This window comes from Apostichopus japonicus, chromosome 13 (assembly GCF_037975245.1).
Source record: "Apostichopus japonicus isolate 1M-3 chromosome 13, ASM3797524v1, whole genome shotgun sequence".
Lineage (NCBI taxonomy): Eukaryota > Metazoa > Echinodermata > Holothuroidea > Aspidochirotida > Stichopodidae > Apostichopus > Apostichopus japonicus.
In genome coordinates, this window is record NC_092573.1 from 26,012,361 (window position 1) to 26,033,486 (window position 21,126).

Below are 21,126 nucleotides of genomic sequence, written 5' to 3' on the forward strand. Positions count from 1 at the left end.
TTGTCACTAGTGAGTAGCTTAATGAAATTATAAAACAAATATGGAATATCAAACCACTCTTTATATAAATTCAAAAATTACTTTCCTCAACTGATGAATTTCTTCCTCACGACATGAAACTTCATGAAAACAACTTTGCCTTGTGGCACACCAAACTAACATGAATCAACACTTGAATGCAACTATTACTAAATATGCATACATTTCATCTATATATATATATATATATATATATATATATATATATATATATATATATATATATATATATATATATATATATATATATATATATATATATATATATATATATATATATATATAGATATATATATAGATATATATATATATATATATAAATATATATATATATATATATATATATATATAGATATAAATATATATATATATATATATATATATATATTTATATATGTATATATATATATATATATATATATATATATATATATTTATATATGTATATATATATATATATATATGATATGTTCGTACATAAATGTGTATACTCGATAACATTTATAAACTGAAGTTTCACATTAAATTTGATACATGAAGGAAAAACATGCAGCATACAATAATCTGATAGAATAACAGTTTTACTGGCTGCCTGTGATGCAGCTTTCGTGTAAACCTATGGTGCAGTGCGCTTTGACATCGTACATATATGCTTCTTAACTATCATGCAAATACAATTTTGTTACTATAATGCCTTCAGCAGCCGGTTCATTGCATAGAGTCTGTATGTTAAGATCGATGAGGTATTCAAATGGTTCGTGTTGCTATACACTGCATCAAAATATATATCTCTCTGGTCCTTATCCTGCACTCATCTTTATCGTCCTCAGAAACAAAATATCGCACCAGTGAATCTCGTCCACGTTCACATTTCGACTCCTTCCTCCCGTTTCTCTGATGAATACATCTGCAGCGTCCTCTTACGTTCTACCCTCCATCTTCTGCTCCCTATGTACATGAAATAAAAATGCAGCAAAAAGCCTTTTTGAAAGTCTACGACATTCTGAAAGTCTACGTACGCTCGAAGCAAATGGAAATAGTTTGGTCTTTCGTCTCCGATCAAGAAGAACTACTTTTCTTTGGACTAAAGACTTTACGGACAAAGGTATGTATTTTGGTCGAGGAATCTCTCTTTCTGGACTTTTTCTGTGATGCGAGGAGTTCCGCTCTCTCCTTTCTCCTGATTTCTCGGACCAGCGTGTGAAATACATCGTCCACGTAGTGCCTGAGGGCAGCAGAGGTCTCAAAGAATGGACATCCAAACTGTCTCGCTAAGGTCTGGCCGTCTTCCACAGACACCTAGTGAAGGAGAGGAGGAATCAAAACCTGTCATTAGGAATGAAATTATGATGAAACCTGCACCTGTATGTCAGGACTTGTCTTCATGCCAATGATTGACAGCAATCCTGCATTAAATGTGTGTCAACTGTCACCCTAGCAATCTACCGCTAAACATTTCTAGAAAATTAAATAGTAATTTCAGAGCGATTTTGATCCTCCACATTATACTTAAATTGAAGATAGTTTAAACTTAAACCAAACAGATGATCACGGTGCGGGAACTTGAGTGACCATTATTTGAGAATCTGGCATATTTTTAATGACGATCATTTTGACTAATGTTTGCAAATTGAAAGATCAATCAGATGTGGTAACAAGGACTACTTCTGGGTGAAAACCAAACATGGTTTGGTTTGGCTAAGACTCTCAGTTTTGCAAGCACCTACAAAGGAGGCTACATCACCTCCAACACTGAAATCGGCACTCACTAGAACAAAGTCCATATTTGAATGAAACATACACACACTTATAACACACATACATACACACATACAAACATACAACTAGCACATTTATGTCATTGAAAGAAGCATAGAAAGAATATTGCAATGAAAACTCTTCACAAAGAACAATTTAAAACATTTTAAAGATTAATACCTCAACTCACAATTGGATAATCACATCATAACCACAATCGCAAATTTACATCTGTGATAATTTGTGCAAATCCATCTATAGCATATTCTCTCATAACTCGAAATTCGGTCTATTTTACCAGCTAAATGTCAGTTGATTTTGCCAGTAGATAAAAGACTGGCAATATTATGCTTGTAGATGTTGAGAATTTAAACACAGAGTAAGTCGGTTAGCAATCGTCAGCCAATAATCTACATGATTTCCATACCTAACATAAGCCCTGCATTACTGTTTATTACCAGCAAATTATTATTGGGCTGTTCTCATAAGCATGTAGAGTAACTGTTGTGTGTTGTAATTCAGTAGCAATGCCAGTGAGAACTCAATGTTAGCCAGTAGATATATCAAGGTACTGACATTTTAGCCAGCAGATGTTTTAAGGCACTCACATTCTCTGTGGCTAAACCTGTGAAACTCTAGGCCAGATTATATTCCTACCACACTTTCAAATCAGCCTACTTTTGCATACTAGAATGGGGGCATGAAGTTTGTCTTTGGCACTAGCTATATCAAGATTTCAGAACCAGCTTACTATACTTTTTAAATGAGAAGCCAAAGTTGATAGATTTATAAGCAAAGTGAATGTAATTAGAAGTGGAATATGATCTGAATTCAGTTTTCCATTGCATAAAGGCAGGCAGGCATAAGACAATCTATAGTAAACTGAAGACGCAGACGGTCATACTTACAACTCTTTGAGAGTCTAGATCACACTTGTTGCCAACTAGCACAATGGGAAGGTTATCAACAGTCCTGACCCTTTCGATTAAATTCTTAAACTCTGCTGCTTCTTGGAAACTCCTCTTGTCTGTGATGGAATAACAAATGATAAAGCCTTCTCCACCTCGCATGTATTGGTCCCTCATAGCAGTAAACTCCGCCTGGGATAAAGAACAAACACACAAATTAAACTTCGGAGGTGTCTTTTCGTTTCTTTCGGGGCAGGTTAGTCATTTTTGCAAATCTGTTTGAGCGGATATAAGTGGACGATAAAACGTACTGGTAAACAGGTGTACGCACTGCTGCATGGTAGGTTTGAAAGGAGGAGAAAGTACACAGGTGACCAACAGAGTGGGCTGACCAGGTGTTGTGCTAAAACATTAATAATGAGGCTAGTTACAGCAGAGTGCATATATTGGGTGGACACATGTACAGGTGACCAAATTGCATTAACTACCCTATCTACCTCTCTGTGGGTATGAACGTTGGCTTATCAACAACTAAATATATAACTGTGCAGAATACACCTTAAAGAGATATTGACATCAAACCCATCAAGCTAAGTGGCATCTAGGTTATCTTCTGAATGTGAAATACCCCTCACGGGGAAGGGGATGGAGAGGGGGGGTGGGGATGTTTAACATACCTGACCAGCTGTATCCAGGATATCCAAGAGACCTACTTCTCCATCAATGACAGCTTGTTGCTGGTAAGCATCCTCTGGAAATAAAACCAAGAATAATTCCATTCCAGTTAATATGTTATCTTTGACAAAGGACCAATCCTACTGCTACATTCATCAAAGTTCTATGTATCCTGAAAGGTGATATGTTGAAGGAACATTCTGCAACAGGAACTCTGCAACATGAACCCTGCAACAGGAACTGTCTTTCACCTACATACAGTAAAGCCTTTGTCATAAGCACAAACTTCACACTATTATATTACACTATTATATTACACTATAACTCTAGCATGAAATTTGAAAGCATGATTGTGCACTATTAAACCTTGAAATGTTTCTTCTTGGGAATTCCCAAAACTAATACTTTCTTATGGATTTACAAACAACGAAGCTCACCTGTCTCCATCGCTACATATGCACTTTCTTATCTACCTAACTAAATGACTGGAACAAACGAGTTGAAAAATATGAAATGTGAAGGAAAAAAAGCTAATTATACAGTGTTTCGAGAGGGTGAAAAACAACTTGTTCGGACGGGGTCTGGCTCAAAGACAATTACCAAACGGAACACATGCCCCACAAGTAGAGGTGCAGTACTTAAATGTTCCAGTCATGTAGGTTAGGTATTTAAGAAAGTACATATGTTAGAGACAGAGACAGACCTGTATTAGAGTACTGTAGTAAAGTAAATCTTCAACTTCCCTTGACTGCAATTATCATACAGTATCTGGAAGGGACCATGAGGGCGGGGGGGGGGGGGGGTAGATGAGAAGGGGTGGGGTGGAGGTAGGCAAGACCCTGTAGGTACAGTATACATTCAGCCATTTTTTCAATGTAGTTCCAGGCATACCTGGTGTAGACAATGGTACTTAGTATAGTACTGATGATATATTGAGTCTACACAGATCTATAGATGTTATCGTCAACAAAGGGACAACAATATCTATAACTTATAAATAACTGAACAACTATTCATTACAAATACAAGGAACAGGCTCAGAAAAAGGTATTAACTCAAAACATTTAGCAAAAGTATCGTAAACATTGTGGTGAATATACTTATAAATAACTGAACAACTATTCATTACAACTGCAAGCAACAGACTCAGAAAAAGGTATTAACTCAAAACATTTAACAAAAGTATGGTAATCATTGTGGTGAATATACTTATCAATAACTAAACAACTATTCATTACACCAACAAGGAACAGGCTCAGAAGAAGGTATTAATTCAAAACATTTAGCTAAAGTATCGTAAACATTGTGGTGAATATACTTCTTGTTTCTATATGGTTTATTTTATTACATTATACAGCAAATATTTCTATAGAGAAATGGGTTTCCCAGCTGATTTTGTCCAAAATGCAAACAAGGTCATGAAGTCAGTGACAATCTGTAATCTTTACATTCCAATTCATTTTAATCCAACTGAATTAGCTATATTTAAGCAGTATTTTGGAGGTTAATGTATAGTTTTTTGCTTATCAGACGATGCCATATGTCTATGTCATTAACTATCTTAGACTAGTCAAATTTCATTTCAAATTATAATGATAGAAAATTATAAAAAAAACAGTAGAAATTAAAATGTGATTCACAGTAATATGAGATGTGTCTGGGCAAGGAAATTGTTGAGAACCAGACTGAATCAATATGAATTTTGCATTAACCTTCATTTGGAGAAAAGGCTTAGCTAAAGTGTCCTAGTTTGATCAAATGCAGCATTTTGTCGAGTAAACACCGTACCTTTAGAGGTTTTGCTTATATTCTTGTTGTTATTTTACATTTTGCTTCTTTGTTCTTTATGTGTGTGCTTTCCGGTTTTTTTAAAGCAAAATGCTGCTTTTAATGCCCAACAAGTTAACTGAAAAAGACTTCAGATTTAGATGTGACATTTGAAACATGACTGTAGACTAACCACTGGAATGTAAAGAATTTCAATAATAACAGTTGTGTTTCTTTCATTTCATGGTCATTTCAATGGTATGTAATACACTGAGGCTACTGTGACATTAAACATTCCACAGGTTCATCAAAAAATGATTTTGCACCTTGCAACTCACACATTCATATGAATTTTAACTTTGATAGAAGTCATTACAACCATCACTGCTTGTCAGATTTCTAACAAAGTTACAACTCTTGGAAAAATGCAGAGCTTTAGACATTCCTTCCACAGTTACTTCAAAAGACATCCACTAAACTCACCAATGGTTGGGTCATGGTAGTCCAGAAAATGGTGAGAGACAAACTGCATAGTGAGGGCTGATGAAAGAAAAAGAAAAAGAACATAGGTGTCTTGTTAATTAGTCTGGTACTGACTAATTAATGGAATGACAAGTTTACTTGTAACAGTTATTCCATGTGAAACACAGAATGTAACTGCAGAGAAGATCCAAGGCAGCACATTGTGAACTCCTTAACAAGCTGTCACTCAACATACACAATGACTTATATTTCTTTGGTAGGAAAATGGACAAAAGAGGTATTGTCAAAATATTAGATTTTGAATGTGAAGAGTAGCAGTGGGGTTTTGGTGATAACTGCATTATCTTGCAGTTAGGGCTAAGACCAGAAAACTCGCAAGGTACTCAAAAGTCACTAAAAGTCACTCAAGGCAGTAAAGATTTCAGCTGTTCCCTCAACCCTACTGATAACTAATGCTGGTGTGGTTGCTAGTGTTAAGAAAATGTCTGACAAAAACAATTTGCTCCGTTGGCCCCATGTGGAAAAATTTCAAGTGTGGCTTCATCACTAGGCGGAGGCAATATAAATTTGTACAAACTGGAGCCCCAAAAGTGGGCATTTATGAATTTATGGTGTTATGTATAACATTATATGGGACATTAATGACATTCAATGTCATACCATACGGGAGATACTAAGTTATCATCTTTCTGCACATGCCTGCAACAAGCGTCCCACGCAATATTCTGTTGACAATAAATATACTGGGTCAAGTTTCCTTCAGCACACAATGAGATCAAAAATGAGCTTTCTATGAAGAAACACAACTTGTATATCAGCAATCTGAGAAGCTCAAACCTATACCAGTGGGCAATGTGTAGATTAACCATAGAGATTTGTATTCAGCTTTCCATCCGAAGGCAAAGTACTGATGTATGTTGTACAGTGGCCAGACGTCCAGCCTAATGAGGGACAGACTGGCAATTCAGTCAAATGTCGTCCATCAGGCATTATCACTTGTGGGACGCATGTATATCCTGCGCTTCTGAATTAAAAGGAATCAAAGCAAACCTCAACAATGGATGTCAAATGTACATGTATGGAATCCCACAGCTATAATTTGTGTCAAAAGTCTCCTTCAATGAGCATGTACTGTGCTTGCCCATGCAAACAAGTACATGTGTGTTCATATGTAATCACAAAACTATGGAGGCTAGGGGACATGGGATAAAGAGCATTATATTCTCTTTTTCATAATTATACTGTAGAATTTAATGAGGAGTGCAAGCGAGACCCAGTGATATTGTTCTAGGAGCCAGATCTGTAGATCAATGCCTCTTTGATGTCATGTCAGTGTTAGTAAAAGACTTCAAGGATAGATGTAAGTTTACTTGTTGTTTCAGTGCACTGGGTGGCTGAGTTAGTTTAATGCTCCACACATAATCAGCTTGTTTTTAATGTAAATGATTCATGGTTTATCCAATACAATTGCCAGTCAAAGTCAATTACTAACATGAACGCCATTACACAAATTGCCTACAACTATAAAACTACCATTCTTTGGGCAGTAATTATTTAGTCACCTATTACATGTAAACACTTATGATGCCATAATTAAATGGCCCATAGTTAGACAAAGGAGGGTTTATCATTTACCCAGTGAATAAAAGTGAAATGACCAACACAAAAAGATTGTATAGTTTAAGATACATACTCAAATAAATAACCTTGGCAAACTATCAGGAATGCATGCTCAATTTTACTACCTCTGACAAATATTCCCAGGTTCCATTTATGAACAACTTTAAATAGGTATTTGGATGTGTTGCATGTGTTGTCATTAATTAATATCTTTCTTTAATTACTTTCATTTCAATAAGTGATTACTGTACTATCCATGTTTGGGAGGCCAAATGTTGCTATACCACAGTCCAACCTGGATGACATAATCACCTTGCACATTTAACTTTACTAATCTGTTTTGTTTTTCATAATATTCACCTTCAAATTTTAATAATGCCTAAAATGATTCTTTAAGACTAACTGTTTTGATGATACTTTTAACCTTACTTTTTGTTGTTGTTATGCCTACGTTCAGGGTATATAACACAATGTACCCCTTAAAAACATGTATTATAAACAAACAAACAATATTCTAATATTCTACTTAACAGATTTATATTCATAAGATATTCAAGCTTGAAAACATAATGAGGCTTTAACAAAATCTTCTTTAGTTGTTAAAAAGTAGAACATGTATGCAACATTACTTCATCGCTTATGATGGGGATAAAAATGCTCTATTGAAAGTGAAACTAAATATGAAACATATGAACATATCTCATGCAAGGGTCATTAATGAAACAATGCCTCTGTATTTAGCATAATTGGTTCAAAAACTCTAGGCCTGAGTTTTCAAGCACACATGCCACCTCATTGACCACCATTTTGATTGGAAGTTTCTGAAGGGTTTGAAGTTCAAGGGGACTCCTGAAAGTCAGTTGAACACACAAATTTGACATCCAAAGGGGACTAGATCATGAATCATGTGTATAAAGTTAGAGGGACAAATGTAAACAGTGTCTAGGTACTTAAATAATCAGGCACCAAAGTAAAATCACAAAAACAAACAATATCCCAGCTGCCTTTCTGAGATCGTGTTGTACATTTGTGTGTGTAAGGTACTGGAGAGATCACAAAGTTGGCATAACAAGCTGTCTGAGATTAAAACCAGCTGTCTGAACTCTTACTTAGATTCACCTTTATAAGTAGTCAGTAGCAAGTACAGTCAAATAATGTAGACTGTGTTTGGTACCAAACAAGCTACATTTTAAGTAATATGTCACATCATGCCCGGCAATATAACTTAAAGGCTTTCACTGGAAATGAAAGGAGGCTGACTTATATAGTAGAAGTTGGCCTCTGCAATGAATATGCCAGTCTTACGGTTCCATACTCCACTCTTTACAGCAAAGTACCAAAAATATCCAGAAAAAGAAGATCTATTATTCTTGATAATCAACTTAATACTAATACTGTGAGTTGCAAGTAATAACATTGACCTGGTTAGTTGCGGGATATATAATTTCCAGTACTGGGTTCTAACTCACTAATTATAAGAGGTATTCAAAATGTAACCAACATTATTTTGAATCAAGCAGCTAGACCTCTTGATATGTTTGTTGCTCTGTTTTACGTCCACATTGAGGTTGTGTACATTTATAATCTAGGCCCCAAGGTCCATGATTCTTCTCAAGGAATGAAGTCTGTGTCCTGAGATTCTCCAGATCATTGCTAAACCTTGAGATGAAACTAACGTCCCTGGACAGAGGGAACCTTGACAAGCTTGACAGCAGGATAGGCTCCATTAGTCAGTATCATTTTCAGTACTGTATTTTACCACACTGTAAGGGTGCAATTCTTTGCTTCATTAAATTATAACCAAACTGTTTTTCATTTAATACTTCCTCCTTGTAGGAACAGCTGAGACTTGTCCACAAAACAGAGAGTATTTTGACTGATGTTGTCAAGTGACTTGATAAAATGTTTTGACAGATAAGGTTCTTTGGAAAGGTACATCATTTAAGGAGTCTTGAGAAACTTCACAACACTGAAGAAGATTAGGGAAAACACCTCTATCACCACAAAATCACATCTGATCTCATGAGACGCTGACACAGACAAAGGCAGTATCAAATGGGCAATGACACCACAAGGTTCGAAATGTCAGTTTTAAAGACTCCTCTAATCAGAAATATTGGAAGGTCGTGTACTGTAGGTGAAGCCCAATGATTAGTGTTAAATTGAGTAACACACTGATGTTAAGTCAAATACACAGACCAGCACTGCATTGAATACATAGGTAGGACTTGTATTATAGTAGTTTTTTTTTTTTTAATTGTGATCAATCATTTAGTCCTGTTTATACCAAAATCTCATACCAATAGAGCTCAGAAGCTTGACTTGTAAGCTATATTTCAAAATGTTGAACTTTCCATTTTGGTTTTTACAGTAATAGTGTCTTCCATGCCACTATGAAAAGTTTCTGGACCACAAAGTATTGAGGACTGAATCAAGTTCTTTAATTACTTACTAATGAGTCATGAACTCCTTTGTTGGAAAAATCAAGACAGGGGACGTCTAAGCTAATCAACTGTAATCTTACTTTGAGTAATTATACTCGTTAGTTGGAAAATTGCAGACTGCACTAAAAAGGCTTCTTTTAATTTGAAGGCAGGTATCAAAATTACACATAATTCGTTATTTAACGAAGGTAAAGTGTACATGTACTGATATTTATTCAAATTTACACATATATAACATCAGCAAATCACAATATAGCAAGAATGTTTATTCATTATATGTCATCAAATACTTATGAATACAAATGATCTATAAACCATTCACCATCAGTAGTAGCACTGCACAGCTGTTGGTTCAATACAGAAAGCTACAGCATATACTTACAATGCATTGAATTCAAGTAAATGCTAATTAGACGTACTATTACAGAGATATCTGATTAAGGATTAATGTTCACTTTTTAATATTCATGAAATGCAGACAGAAATCAACATGGTTGATTGTCTGGATATAATTGTGACTAACCTTATATGCCAAGGATGTTTCAAAGCCATTTCTTACATTTTGAAGAATATTCAAGACATAAAAGTTGGAGACGTCATGAAAATTGGCTTATTATGTACCAACATCACCATACCGGTATGAACCAAATTTTATATTCAGCCCGCCCACTCATTAATATTCATGAGAACCAAGAACGACAGGGCAGATCTACTCATCATGAGGGTGGGGGCATCTATCTACAAAGTGTGACATTGATTCAACTTGTGTTTGCTGTGATATCGTGTTTACAAGCCATTTTCCACGATTTCCCAATAAGCCCCACCCACTCATGAATATCAATGAGGTTAAAGTTGTTGTTGCAAAGAACATGTACTAACTATGTAGTTACATTACCATACCAAGTATGAACTACATCGATTGAAGAGATACTGCCATTTTGAGAATTTTACGTTATGGCATGTAATCTGTACTAATATTCATGAGATGGGAGCCACAAACAATTTAGGTCACATATACACATACAAACACACAAAAACACACGCCAGCAAGATCGCAGCACTGGTGACTGAGCCTTCAGCATCATAACCAAAAATTGGAACATTCAAGACAAAGAGAGATAGAGAGAGAGTAAAGACTTCAAAATTCATTGGCAGGAATGTCAGTGACAGTTTTAATGGCACAATTGACAACTTCCTGTGACTTTTGCTCCTTTAACCATAGTTATACTCTTTACGAGACTTGGCAACACTCTCAGTAATCTGTTTGCCCACAGGAAAGCCAACTGTTGTGCAGTTTAATGGGTGTAAGTCTGAAATACAGCACATCTTAATTTCCCAAGTTTCCATGTATTTATGTGAGCAATTTACCTCAGGGCACCTGTTAATCTTATAGTATATTTCAATGCATCCACAAATGCAACTTGACGGATTTAAGATGGCAGTCAATTGAGTATCACCAATTCACCATCAATTGTTTTTGCCAAGTTCCTAAGTTTTCCAGGGCTGTCACCTATGAAACACTAATCAGTTCTATTTTGGTTTATCTTAGGATCCGGTTTCCCATAAGGCTCTTATATGTTAGGCTATGACCAACTAACCATATAGGTTGCTGCTACAATGCTGATGTAGCCGTCTGGATGTACGTTACATACTGAAGATTTCAAGCTTGGCCAAGGGCCCTTCCTGGGAACTATAGGATCAATAATTCTGTCTTAACAAAAAAAAATTAATATAATATCATTCTTCCGGCCAAGAGGGTGCAAATAGGCTACTTTCAAAGAGATTGTTAGATGGAACAGGTGCAACCTGGATCATATGTATGTCAAATGCAAAAGAGTTTCCATAAATTTTCAGGTTGGTGGATGGGAGGTGGGTGGTGGGGCATAATTGTTACTAAAGAGTCCTTTTGCATTCATTACTTTGGTAGCTTCTTTATCATACTCACTAATTTGTGTACAAGCCACATAAAATTTTACAAACGTAGAGGCATGTTGACCTGGAAATTATAGTCAATGTTATCTTGCTATAGAGGAAAATGACAAATTTATATTCCTTCAAACTCCCATGCACTTATATTGTGGAAGGAATCTACAGTACCTTCCCGTACAGTGTACACGGAGGAGCTGTGAATAATGGGGGGTGTCTCCAGAATAATAACAACTTCAATGAAGTCATTGTTATCATCCTGAATACCTAGAATAATGCAAGTCACCACAATGAATGCACCATTGTCACTTTGCTATTAGGCCAAACCACTGCAGTCACACAAATGCACACACGCACACAGACAAGACAAAACAAAGATTTAACAAGAAAGGTGTAACCATTGTATACATGTAGTAGTGTCAGGAGATCAAAACAATTTTTCCAAATTTCTGACTACCAGTCCACTAAAAACGTTTATGTTAGCATTTTTGAAGAGTAATTTAGAAGTTCCTGATTTTGTTTCCTATTACCGTGTATAGCGACAAGATTTTGGTGTACTAACCTGCTATCTTGATTTTGGTGTACTAACCTGCTATCTTGATTTTGGTGTACTAACCTGCTATCTTGATTTTGGTGTACTAACCTGCTATCTTGATTTTGGTGTACTAACCTGCTATCTTGGCATGTGTGTAGAATGGTTCTATCTCTCTACATGTATGTATTTAGCATTTTATTATAACTACATGTAGATAAGTTTATCGTTTAACCTCCAGGCACGAATGGTACAAATATCAATGCAACAGTCTTGGGGAAGATCTCATTCAGTTTGGAAATCATGGTAAAGGTTTAAAGACATACATATCAATACCTTATCATTACTATACAGTATATCTGCTTTCCAACAACAGAAAACCATCTGCATCATTTCTAATCTAACAATAGTATTCTATATAATACATTTTGCATTGCACTTAACATATTTTTTATCCCCCCCCCCCTAAAAAAAACCCTTATAAATCACCAACGTATGTACAAAGACTGCTACCATATTGCTGCTACTGTATGTATATCATTGATGTAGCAAGTATCCCATTGTAAAATAATTACAGTAAGATAAAAGTATCTCAGACAAACCATCCATCTTCAATCTTCAATTTACCTACAGTATGTGTAAATTTTAATTACATTTCTCTTACATTCCGACATTATTTTGTACTTATTTTCAGTATTATTCCGTTTATGAACAAATGAACATTACGAACTTGAAGTTAAACATCCTTATTCGTTACCTATTTAACTCCATTCAAGTTCAATTAGAAAATGTAAGCTTAGGCCAATCAAACTGAACAGCAATGGTACCATCGTAACTTGTTTATAATTACTGTAGAATGTTGCCAGATTCCGTAACAACTAGAAACTACTGTTTCTTCACATGAAAAATTTGCATTTACTTGTGCATAATTGATTTGAGCAAAATTCTAGACCATATTCCGAGACCTGTTCACCATGTAACAACCTAGTGTTAGGCCTAAAGCAACGGCTATGGATTCGAGGCATATCAGCATTTCTGCCGAAATTTAATTATTTTTTAGGGCATTGAGGCAAATATCGAAAGGTTAAGAAAAAATGGAGATAAGAGGGTCCACGGTAAAAGGGAGGTGATGGGCAGGGACGTATGACCCTTTGCAAATTGTGAGAAAAAGAAACATCGAACTACAAATTAGTGCATCAAATACTGCACTACGGAGCATTTGATGCCTAAACGTTAACATACAGTATACTCAGCTAGTCAACATAGGCCTTATGTATCCAGCACATTCGTTAATTCGCAAAATTGGCATTGTTACCATGCTTACTGTGCCGAGAAACATTGAAGTCACTAACCACGAGGGAAGCAAAATCGGCGACCATGGCAGCCTAATTTGATGAAATTACATTGTGAAAGACATAGAGGGTGTCTTTACTTTAAAGTTTCGTAGTAAAAGAACAAACCTAATACATCAGTTGATATTTTCACCTTCTATGTGTTTTGAATAATGATATTTTCACCTTCCATATGTTTTTGAATAATCTGTATGACATAACTGGTATTCCACATAATTTTTTACCGATTCCGATTATGTTCCAATTATGCAATAATTGGCCCGATTCTGATTACCGTTTGAACACTAATTGTGAGTAACTATGCTTAGCGCATTTCAAGCCATTAACAGGTGACATCCACGCAGAGGTGGTTAGGCCAGAAACTTAGCACAGTGCTTACTCGGTAGGATGCCATATTTTCGTATTTTGGAAATTTGTGTTTTGTTTTTCTATCCCCTAAACCCCAGAGGTGATTTGGTATGTACACAAAACGATACATAAGAGCCTTTTTTTACATAAAAGTACAATGAAAGAAAATGGAAACAGAGGAAAGCACAACAATAATTGTTTCTATCACATACTTTATTGCCGATTTCATACAAATGGGATATTTTCTCTTTATCAAATAATCGGAATCAGAATTTGAATCTGCCAGTTTATGAAAAAAATAACTGGTAATCGTTAATTTCTGTTTTAGCACAATCGTTTGAACACTAGTACATAGTGTTTATGCGGGAGGTGAAATGTACCCTGTTTCCCGGAATATATCTTTGCCGAATTTCAGTGTCATAGCGTACATTATGAAGCTGTGACGTAGGTCTTGTATCGAGCACATTTGATACTATGCACATCATTGGGCTATATTACTGACCCAGCCTAGGACTATGGCGTACGTAAACAATGAATTTGGAATTAAGCGGAACTAGACAAACTTGTCATAAGAAGGAAAACTGGCGGTAAACAAATAATTATCTTACAAAGTATCTGATCTTATGAAACAATCATCGTTCAGCAATACCCGTTTCTAGACACACACTGAATAGCGTGTACAATACGCATGTACAGTAACTGCAGTGGTATTATGTTGGGCTGTGACCTACATAAAAGACCATGGTACAGGTGCTGTGCGTTTTGGGTTACGAAAATCATGGCATGCTTCCAGAAAAGTTTCTCAGCACACTAGATCAACACCCACTACGAATTGGTTGCTTCCTTTGCTTTTCATGAATTGTACAAACGGAAGTAGGTACAGTAGTACTTGTCTTCAAAGTTTATTTGAATATGTTGAGGGGCCGCTTTCTGAACATTAACATAAGGAGGGTGGTGCATGGGAAGGACCGGATCGGAGACATTTGAAAACAGAAGGTAGAAAAGAAAGTTGTTCGACTTAAGTCAAACTCATGAAAGAAGCACTTACTCAGTCTGTGTTTACTAACATACAATAAAAACAATAGAAATAAATTGTGGAATGCAATAAACTGTTCAAAAGATTTCCAGGGAGGCAGATTATTAAAGTCAATACTACAGAAACCTTCCCACGCTGGGCCGTGATTGTCTATGTGACACTGTATACCTTGTAGGGTGCAAAAGTAGCCAATGACATTGCCCTTGTGAGTAGGTTGGGAACGCATCATCACTGTACTTGTTGTAATTGCGATTGAAATTGAGAGCACTCTTTTCTGATTAACTTCCTTTATTTCGAAACTTTTCTTGTGAAATTTTACTTTGGTTTTACCCTTTTTCTTTTTTTACTTTTCGCTCTTTTTTTTTTCTTCAGCCAGGCTGGCTTTTCTGAGAGCATCACAGATTTCCCGTGAACCTGGTTGGGAAGCTACGCAAGGTGTTGATTGTAACCTTGGGTGTCCCCTAACTTCTAGTACTTAGTACAGTGTTATATGCAGCTGCACTGCTAAGCATCGTAGTTGCATGTTCATAAGTCAAATTGTAACCTCTTTGTCAATCGCAATTTAATCTGCAAAGCCTTAACGAAAGCGGTGAAACAAGGAAACATCAATTTTGTATTTGAGACACTTTCATGGATTATTCCAAACATTTAGTGGCATAGTACGTCAACACATGCATAAAGTTAGGGAACTTTTTCTTTGCTCTGAGCAGTTTGACTCCAGACCTTTATTAGTATAAGTCTATTTCTGGTAGGATCTGGTCAAACCATCTATGAAATCAGAAAGCTGAAGGATAACTAAATTATTGAGCAAAATCCATAAGATCTTCATCACGACCATTAAAACAACATTTAAGTCCTTACTATTGGAAATATACGTGTATCATGCATTTGGGTTTTAAGTCCAATGCGTTATGATCAAGTACCACTACCAGGGTGTCTGACCAACCCAAGTAAGCAAATTGTACACCTGAGCACATTGATAGAACGTTCCCATCATCAGTTTTCACCTCAGTAGTGGAACACATCCAGCTACTCTAGCCTTTTTAAATCTAGGCCTGTGTTACTAGGCTAGAAACAGTCGGTGTTACTGTTACTTGTTAGAGCCTAGGCTACTAAAATTGTTACAGGATTTCATAATCTAAGTCAGGAAAACCGTATATAGAAATAGCACAACATATCTTCTAGTCATGTTGTTTTCATTGTTGGCTTACGAATTCGTGATAAAAATTATCACAAACAGGTCGACTCAAGCGACATTTTGCAACGTCCACTGTTCACGTACACCGATTAAGTGTGCATAACTTGCACTGATGTGTCTGTATAATAATGCTACTTGGTTACTTGTTGTATGTAACTTACCACTTTTCCCGACACCGCCGGCGCCTAGAAGGACAATTTTATACACCCGAATACCAGCTTTGGTCATTGTTGGCTCCTCCATCACCACCCAGGACACTCGAAGAAAACTGCTTCAGAAACGATGACCGGTATTCCTTTTGATTCGAAAGCGATCAGGGTTCAAAACAAGGAGCAGACATTTCGTGGGCCGCGAGACAGCATTGGGTGGGATGACTGTTTACGTTACGATGAGTAACTGGTTACGGAGAATGACTAGGTGCTCTGCTCAACGCGTTGCTGATCTGAACGCAAATAAATCAAACCATAGATATACTATATTTTGCTAGACCTCGCTGGCAGTGATAATATGGTGCTTGAAATCGTGTGCAGCGATGTCACTGGTGAGAAATACGTATCTGCCACTAAAATGTGCCGAAAATAATCACCCTTAACTGAACTATATGAAACAAATGTACTTTGTTTCGAACGGTTTTGTATTCTTCTATTAATTTCTTCCTTTCCTGTTTGCTAAATGTATTTGATGTTGGTACGAGGTACTACAGAATCAACCATAGAGGATAAGGGTAGTGCTGTGTTCTAGAAATAATTACAATATCAATGTTTGCACGATCTTTTACGTCAGTGTTCTAGGTACGGCAGCCGTACGTCTTTGTTTTGCATCATCAACTCGGTACCTGGAAGCGAGGTTATGAACTTATGCATGGCGTAAGCCGCTACTTTGCATAAGGCAATCGCATACAAAGGGAACTTGCCAGTACGGTATATTGATGGCACACTGTGAATTGTGTGGTTTACCAGCTCCCGTAAACATGATATTAATAAAGTAGTCATAAATCGCGGACAGGCTCAGGCTTGACAATAGCGTGGGAGAGGGCAAGTACAGATGAAGAGGAGGGTTGAAGGTTGGGTGTGAAGGGAAGGAGTGAAGGGAAGGGGTGAAGGGAAGGGGTGAAGGGAAGGGGTGAAGGGAAGGGGTGAAGGGAAGGGGTGAAGGGAAGGGGTGAAGGGAAGGGGTGAAGGGAAGGGGTGAAGGGAAGGGGTGAAGGGAAGGGGTGAAGGGAAGAGGTGAAGGGAAGGGGTGAAGGGAAGGGGTGAAGGGAAGGGGTGAAGGGAAGGGGTGAAGGGAAGGGGTGAAGGGAAGGGGTGAAGGGAAGGGGTGAAGGGAAGGGAAGGGGTGAAGGGAAGAGTGTGTGAAGGCTGGATGAAAGGGATGAAGAAGGTGAGGGTGAATTCACACAGACGATATCTCGTAAGCGGGTTGTCTTGAGTGCCAAGGCTAGAAATTTGAAAGGCTTACCAATTAGATTAATTATCATAAACACAGGTTAAGCTAACATTTTTTTATTTGCACTTTGACATCGACTAACTAGTACCGAGGGGAAATACACGCAATATGACACACCTTGGTGACAGGGGCGTACATACAGGCGAGGTTTCGCCATCGGCTGATACGCCCTCTATTTTATTCATTGTTTTACTCTTTCTACGGAGATTTCGAGACTGTTCTTCGATTCGCGAATAATCAAGTTTTAATCACCGTTTTGTTCTTCGTACGGATAATTATTATTTTGACCATAACTAATAGCCTCTGCGCAGTGGAACTGTACCGAGCTGTGTTACTTGTTAAGGAAAATATAATTTCCTTTTTGCCCTTGGACATTACCTATGTCAGCTAGTTGACTAAAGATCTCTCTACTCGACAAATGCCGTCAGCCGTGCTCGGAAAACACCGAACCCAGCAACTAAACGCGGCGAGTTCTGCTGGCCCTAACATTAACAGCCATTTGTTTTATGTGTATGACCAGCAAAAAACCAAAAATGTTTCATTGACACCGGCGCGGAGGTTAGTGTCATTCCACCTAGTCGTGACCAGTGGCGTCGCCAAGGGGGGCCGGGGGGGGGGGGCACGTGCCCCCTGGAAAACCTAGTGCCCCCCGAGTGCCCCCCCCCCCCCCATCTGAGATTTGGGTTGGTAAAAAAATATATATATATTTTGTTATATTCAACTCCCATCATCTGAGTTGGTTTTTCATAAGGACAAAGAAGCACAGTAATTCGTATTTTCTTCAAATGGGCTGCGAAAATATGAAAAAGTTTATCCTTGACCGTCGGGTATCGAAGTCGTAACCCGCGCCATCTTAATAGATAATGGGAGAAAACGAGAAGGACAAGAAAGGAGTCGGGGGTCATGCACACATTAATTCAACAAATGTAGGTTCTATTGATAGGGTTAGGCATAATATCTGTGGTTCATATCCTCTGCAAAATTCTGCGCGTTGTTAAAATCATTACCTCAAAAATAGCAATTTCTGGAGTTATCTTCAGATCGAATTTAGCATCAAATGTGGCACCATTTTGCATCTAGCCCATCCTCCGTATGCGAAAATTTTCCAAAGGGGAGGGGGGCACCCCCTCCCCTTAGACCCCTCCCCAGGACGGCGATCCGTATCCACCTAAGTGCCCCCATCAAATGGCTGGTGCCCCCCTGTGCCCCCCCCCCGACTAAAAAGTCTGGTGACGCCACTGGTCGTGACGACCGTAGATCAAGCCCGAGTGGTTCAAGTTACAGTCTATCAACAAGTCTACGATTAAAACATTAAAACATGCGTTCTCTTACGCTCGACTTAGGCGTTCGGCGCACATGCAGATGGGTTTCATCATTGCATAGGTCACGGGTCCTATTGTAGGAGTCTTCTGCCTCCTTGTCGATGTACGTCGATACAAACTCGTTGACTCAATTACGAATTTCAGCATTAATAACGGGTCTGTTGATAATGTTTCACCAGTGTCGCCTTTTCAAGCATCAGTTGGTGCGTCGGCGCCGTACCGCGCGATACTCGAAAACCGTGCTTCACTAGAGCGGTCGTTGAAACATGGTATTACACATCACATCGAAACTAAGGGTGCACCTACAGTTGCCCGCCCGCGTCGCCTCGCCTCGCCCCGACAGGCTGAAAATCGCAAAACAGGAATTTGGACATATGTGTCAGTTCGGGATTATTCGCCCATCCAGCAGCCCCTGGGCATCTCCACTGCACATGGTACCAAAGAAAACCCCTGGGGATTGGAGACCATGCGGTGGCTACAGAGCATCGAACAGTATCACCGTACATGATAATTATCCTGTTCCGCATTTGCATGTATTCTCTGTTTAGCTTCACTCAAAGAAGGTTTTCGAAGTAGACCTCGTATGGGCTCATACCACCAAATATACCTGTAGACCCTGCAGATGTTTTGCAAAACCGTTGTCACCACTCATTTCGGTTTTTGAATTTGTTCGTATGCCGATCGGCCTGCGTAACGCTGCACAACATTTTTCAAAGAAAGTCTCACACACATGAACGTAAGAGTAATCAAACATAAGTAAAGGAAACGATACCAAACATCGTTTTGACTGTATTCCCGTCACGGTCTACATTTCCAAACTTCATAAAGTGGTATAAGGCTAACAAAATGCTCCCATCAAGGCTTTAAAATACATTTCAGAGAACGTTAAATCCTCCGTTTTTCACATATTTTTCTTTAAATATTTCAAAAAATGGTGCAGCTTCGGATGGTCTTGCCCCTACACTCCTAGAGGACTCTGGTCCATCTAACAGGTTCATCACTGAAGGCTGCACCCGATTCACAAAGTATCACACAATAATATTGTATCATAATATAATATAAAACATCCATAATAAGATTGCTGCATATATTATTTCATGGTACAATGATATATAATATGATAACAATTATATTGCTAATTTCTTAATACCACAGTACAATATAGTATCGTATGCTAGCATGTGAATCAGGCTGGAAGGATTTTCTGAACTTTACGACATGCCTTGGTGACAATGGACGTGACGCGCTTGAAATTTAAGTGATGGGGCTATACAAAATTGACAGCTCATCTGCTCTACGGTTTCATAATAGGGAATGTTATCCCATGTTTCCAAGTACATTTTATTAGCAACCATCTGGTCTGACGAAATAAAATGGTAAGTTTATTTGTATGATACTATTTGCGGGACTCTGTGGACGACACTCATGTTCATTATTTAGCTAACGAATGGGATTTCCTATACATTTTGTGATAATATGAAATTATTGACATCCTTCCACATTCAGTGATTTATAGGTCTACTGGTATACGGTCTATGTTACCCTTAGAGAAATGTAAAGGTATATACCAGTTGTAGCTTATTTGTCATTTTGTCATACTTACAATAGCCAACCGTCTTTTCTGCAAGGAAGATTCAATGACCCCAGGGCAGCACCCCCTTCCTGAACAAAATCCTTGATTCGCCTCCCCTTACCCCACCTTTGAAATAGGTGTTCCTTCAATTTTTAAAGAGAGTCCATAATATTAGTTTCTGGCACAATGCTTACTTTGTGTACATCATCGTTTTTAAATACCTGACATATGAACAATCGCTTAAGACATTTATTGCAACATAAGGCTTAAAACATAATATGAAGAAATGAAATCCTAATCTCATATTTCTATCTTCTCAAATTTCAACATTATGTCGTTCCTCTATACCGCCCTCATTTTTACACACCTTCGAATCGTGGTTTTAATTCAGCCTTCTGCCGAAATGACGTACATTCTCCTGTCTTCTCCGTCTTTTAACTCTAATTTTAAGCTGTACAATATCAGACTTTGAAAAGAACGAATATTTATCTTAAATTCATGACGACCTCATTACATTACAACCTGAATATTGTAGCAATAAGTCACCAGTAAACGAAGGCGTATCAGACATTAACAACCTTTTAAGGCCTACGACCCAGGATCTTTCAAGAGGGCCACGACCTACGACCCACCAGACCCCCCCCCCCCCCCCCACAGAATCGATGGTCAGAATATATGAAAGCTAGCTTGGTCTCTGGA

The 21,126-nt window shown here is 37.7% G+C and overlaps 1 protein-coding gene across 1 annotated transcript; it reads right to left on the bottom strand.

The window, feature by feature from the left end:
- Nucleotides 1-482: 482 nt before the first annotated feature.
- Nucleotides 483-16,785, bottom strand: LOC139978740 (GTP-binding protein Rit1-like). The gene is made up of 5 exons (XM_071989200.1): nt 16,248-16,785; nt 5,631-5,687; nt 3,383-3,456; nt 2,706-2,897; nt 483-1,338 (listed from the first exon to the last, which is right to left on the bottom strand). Exons 1-5 carry the CDS (start codon nt 16,327-16,329, stop codon nt 1,099-1,101), a joined length of 645 nt encoding a protein of 214 aa, XP_071845301.1. The 5' UTR covers nt 16,330-16,785; the 3' UTR covers nt 483-1,098.
- Between the last annotated feature and the right edge of the window lie 4,341 nt (nt 16,786-21,126).

Excerpts from the sequence above, each read along its gene's own strand:
- LOC139978740 (XM_071989200.1), bottom strand. The coding sequence starts at position 16,329 with ATGGAGGAGCCAACAATGACCAAAGCTGGTATTCGGGTGTATAAAATT. Across the intron at positions 5,688-16,247 it reads CGGCGGTGTCGGGAAAAGTG|CCCTCACTATGCAGTTTGTC; the intron begins GTAAGTTACATA and ends TTCTTTCATCAG. Across the intron at positions 1,339-2,705 it reads ATCTAGACTCTCAAAGAGTT|GTGTCTGTGGAAGACGGCCA; the intron begins GTAAGTATGACC and ends CTCCTTCACTAG.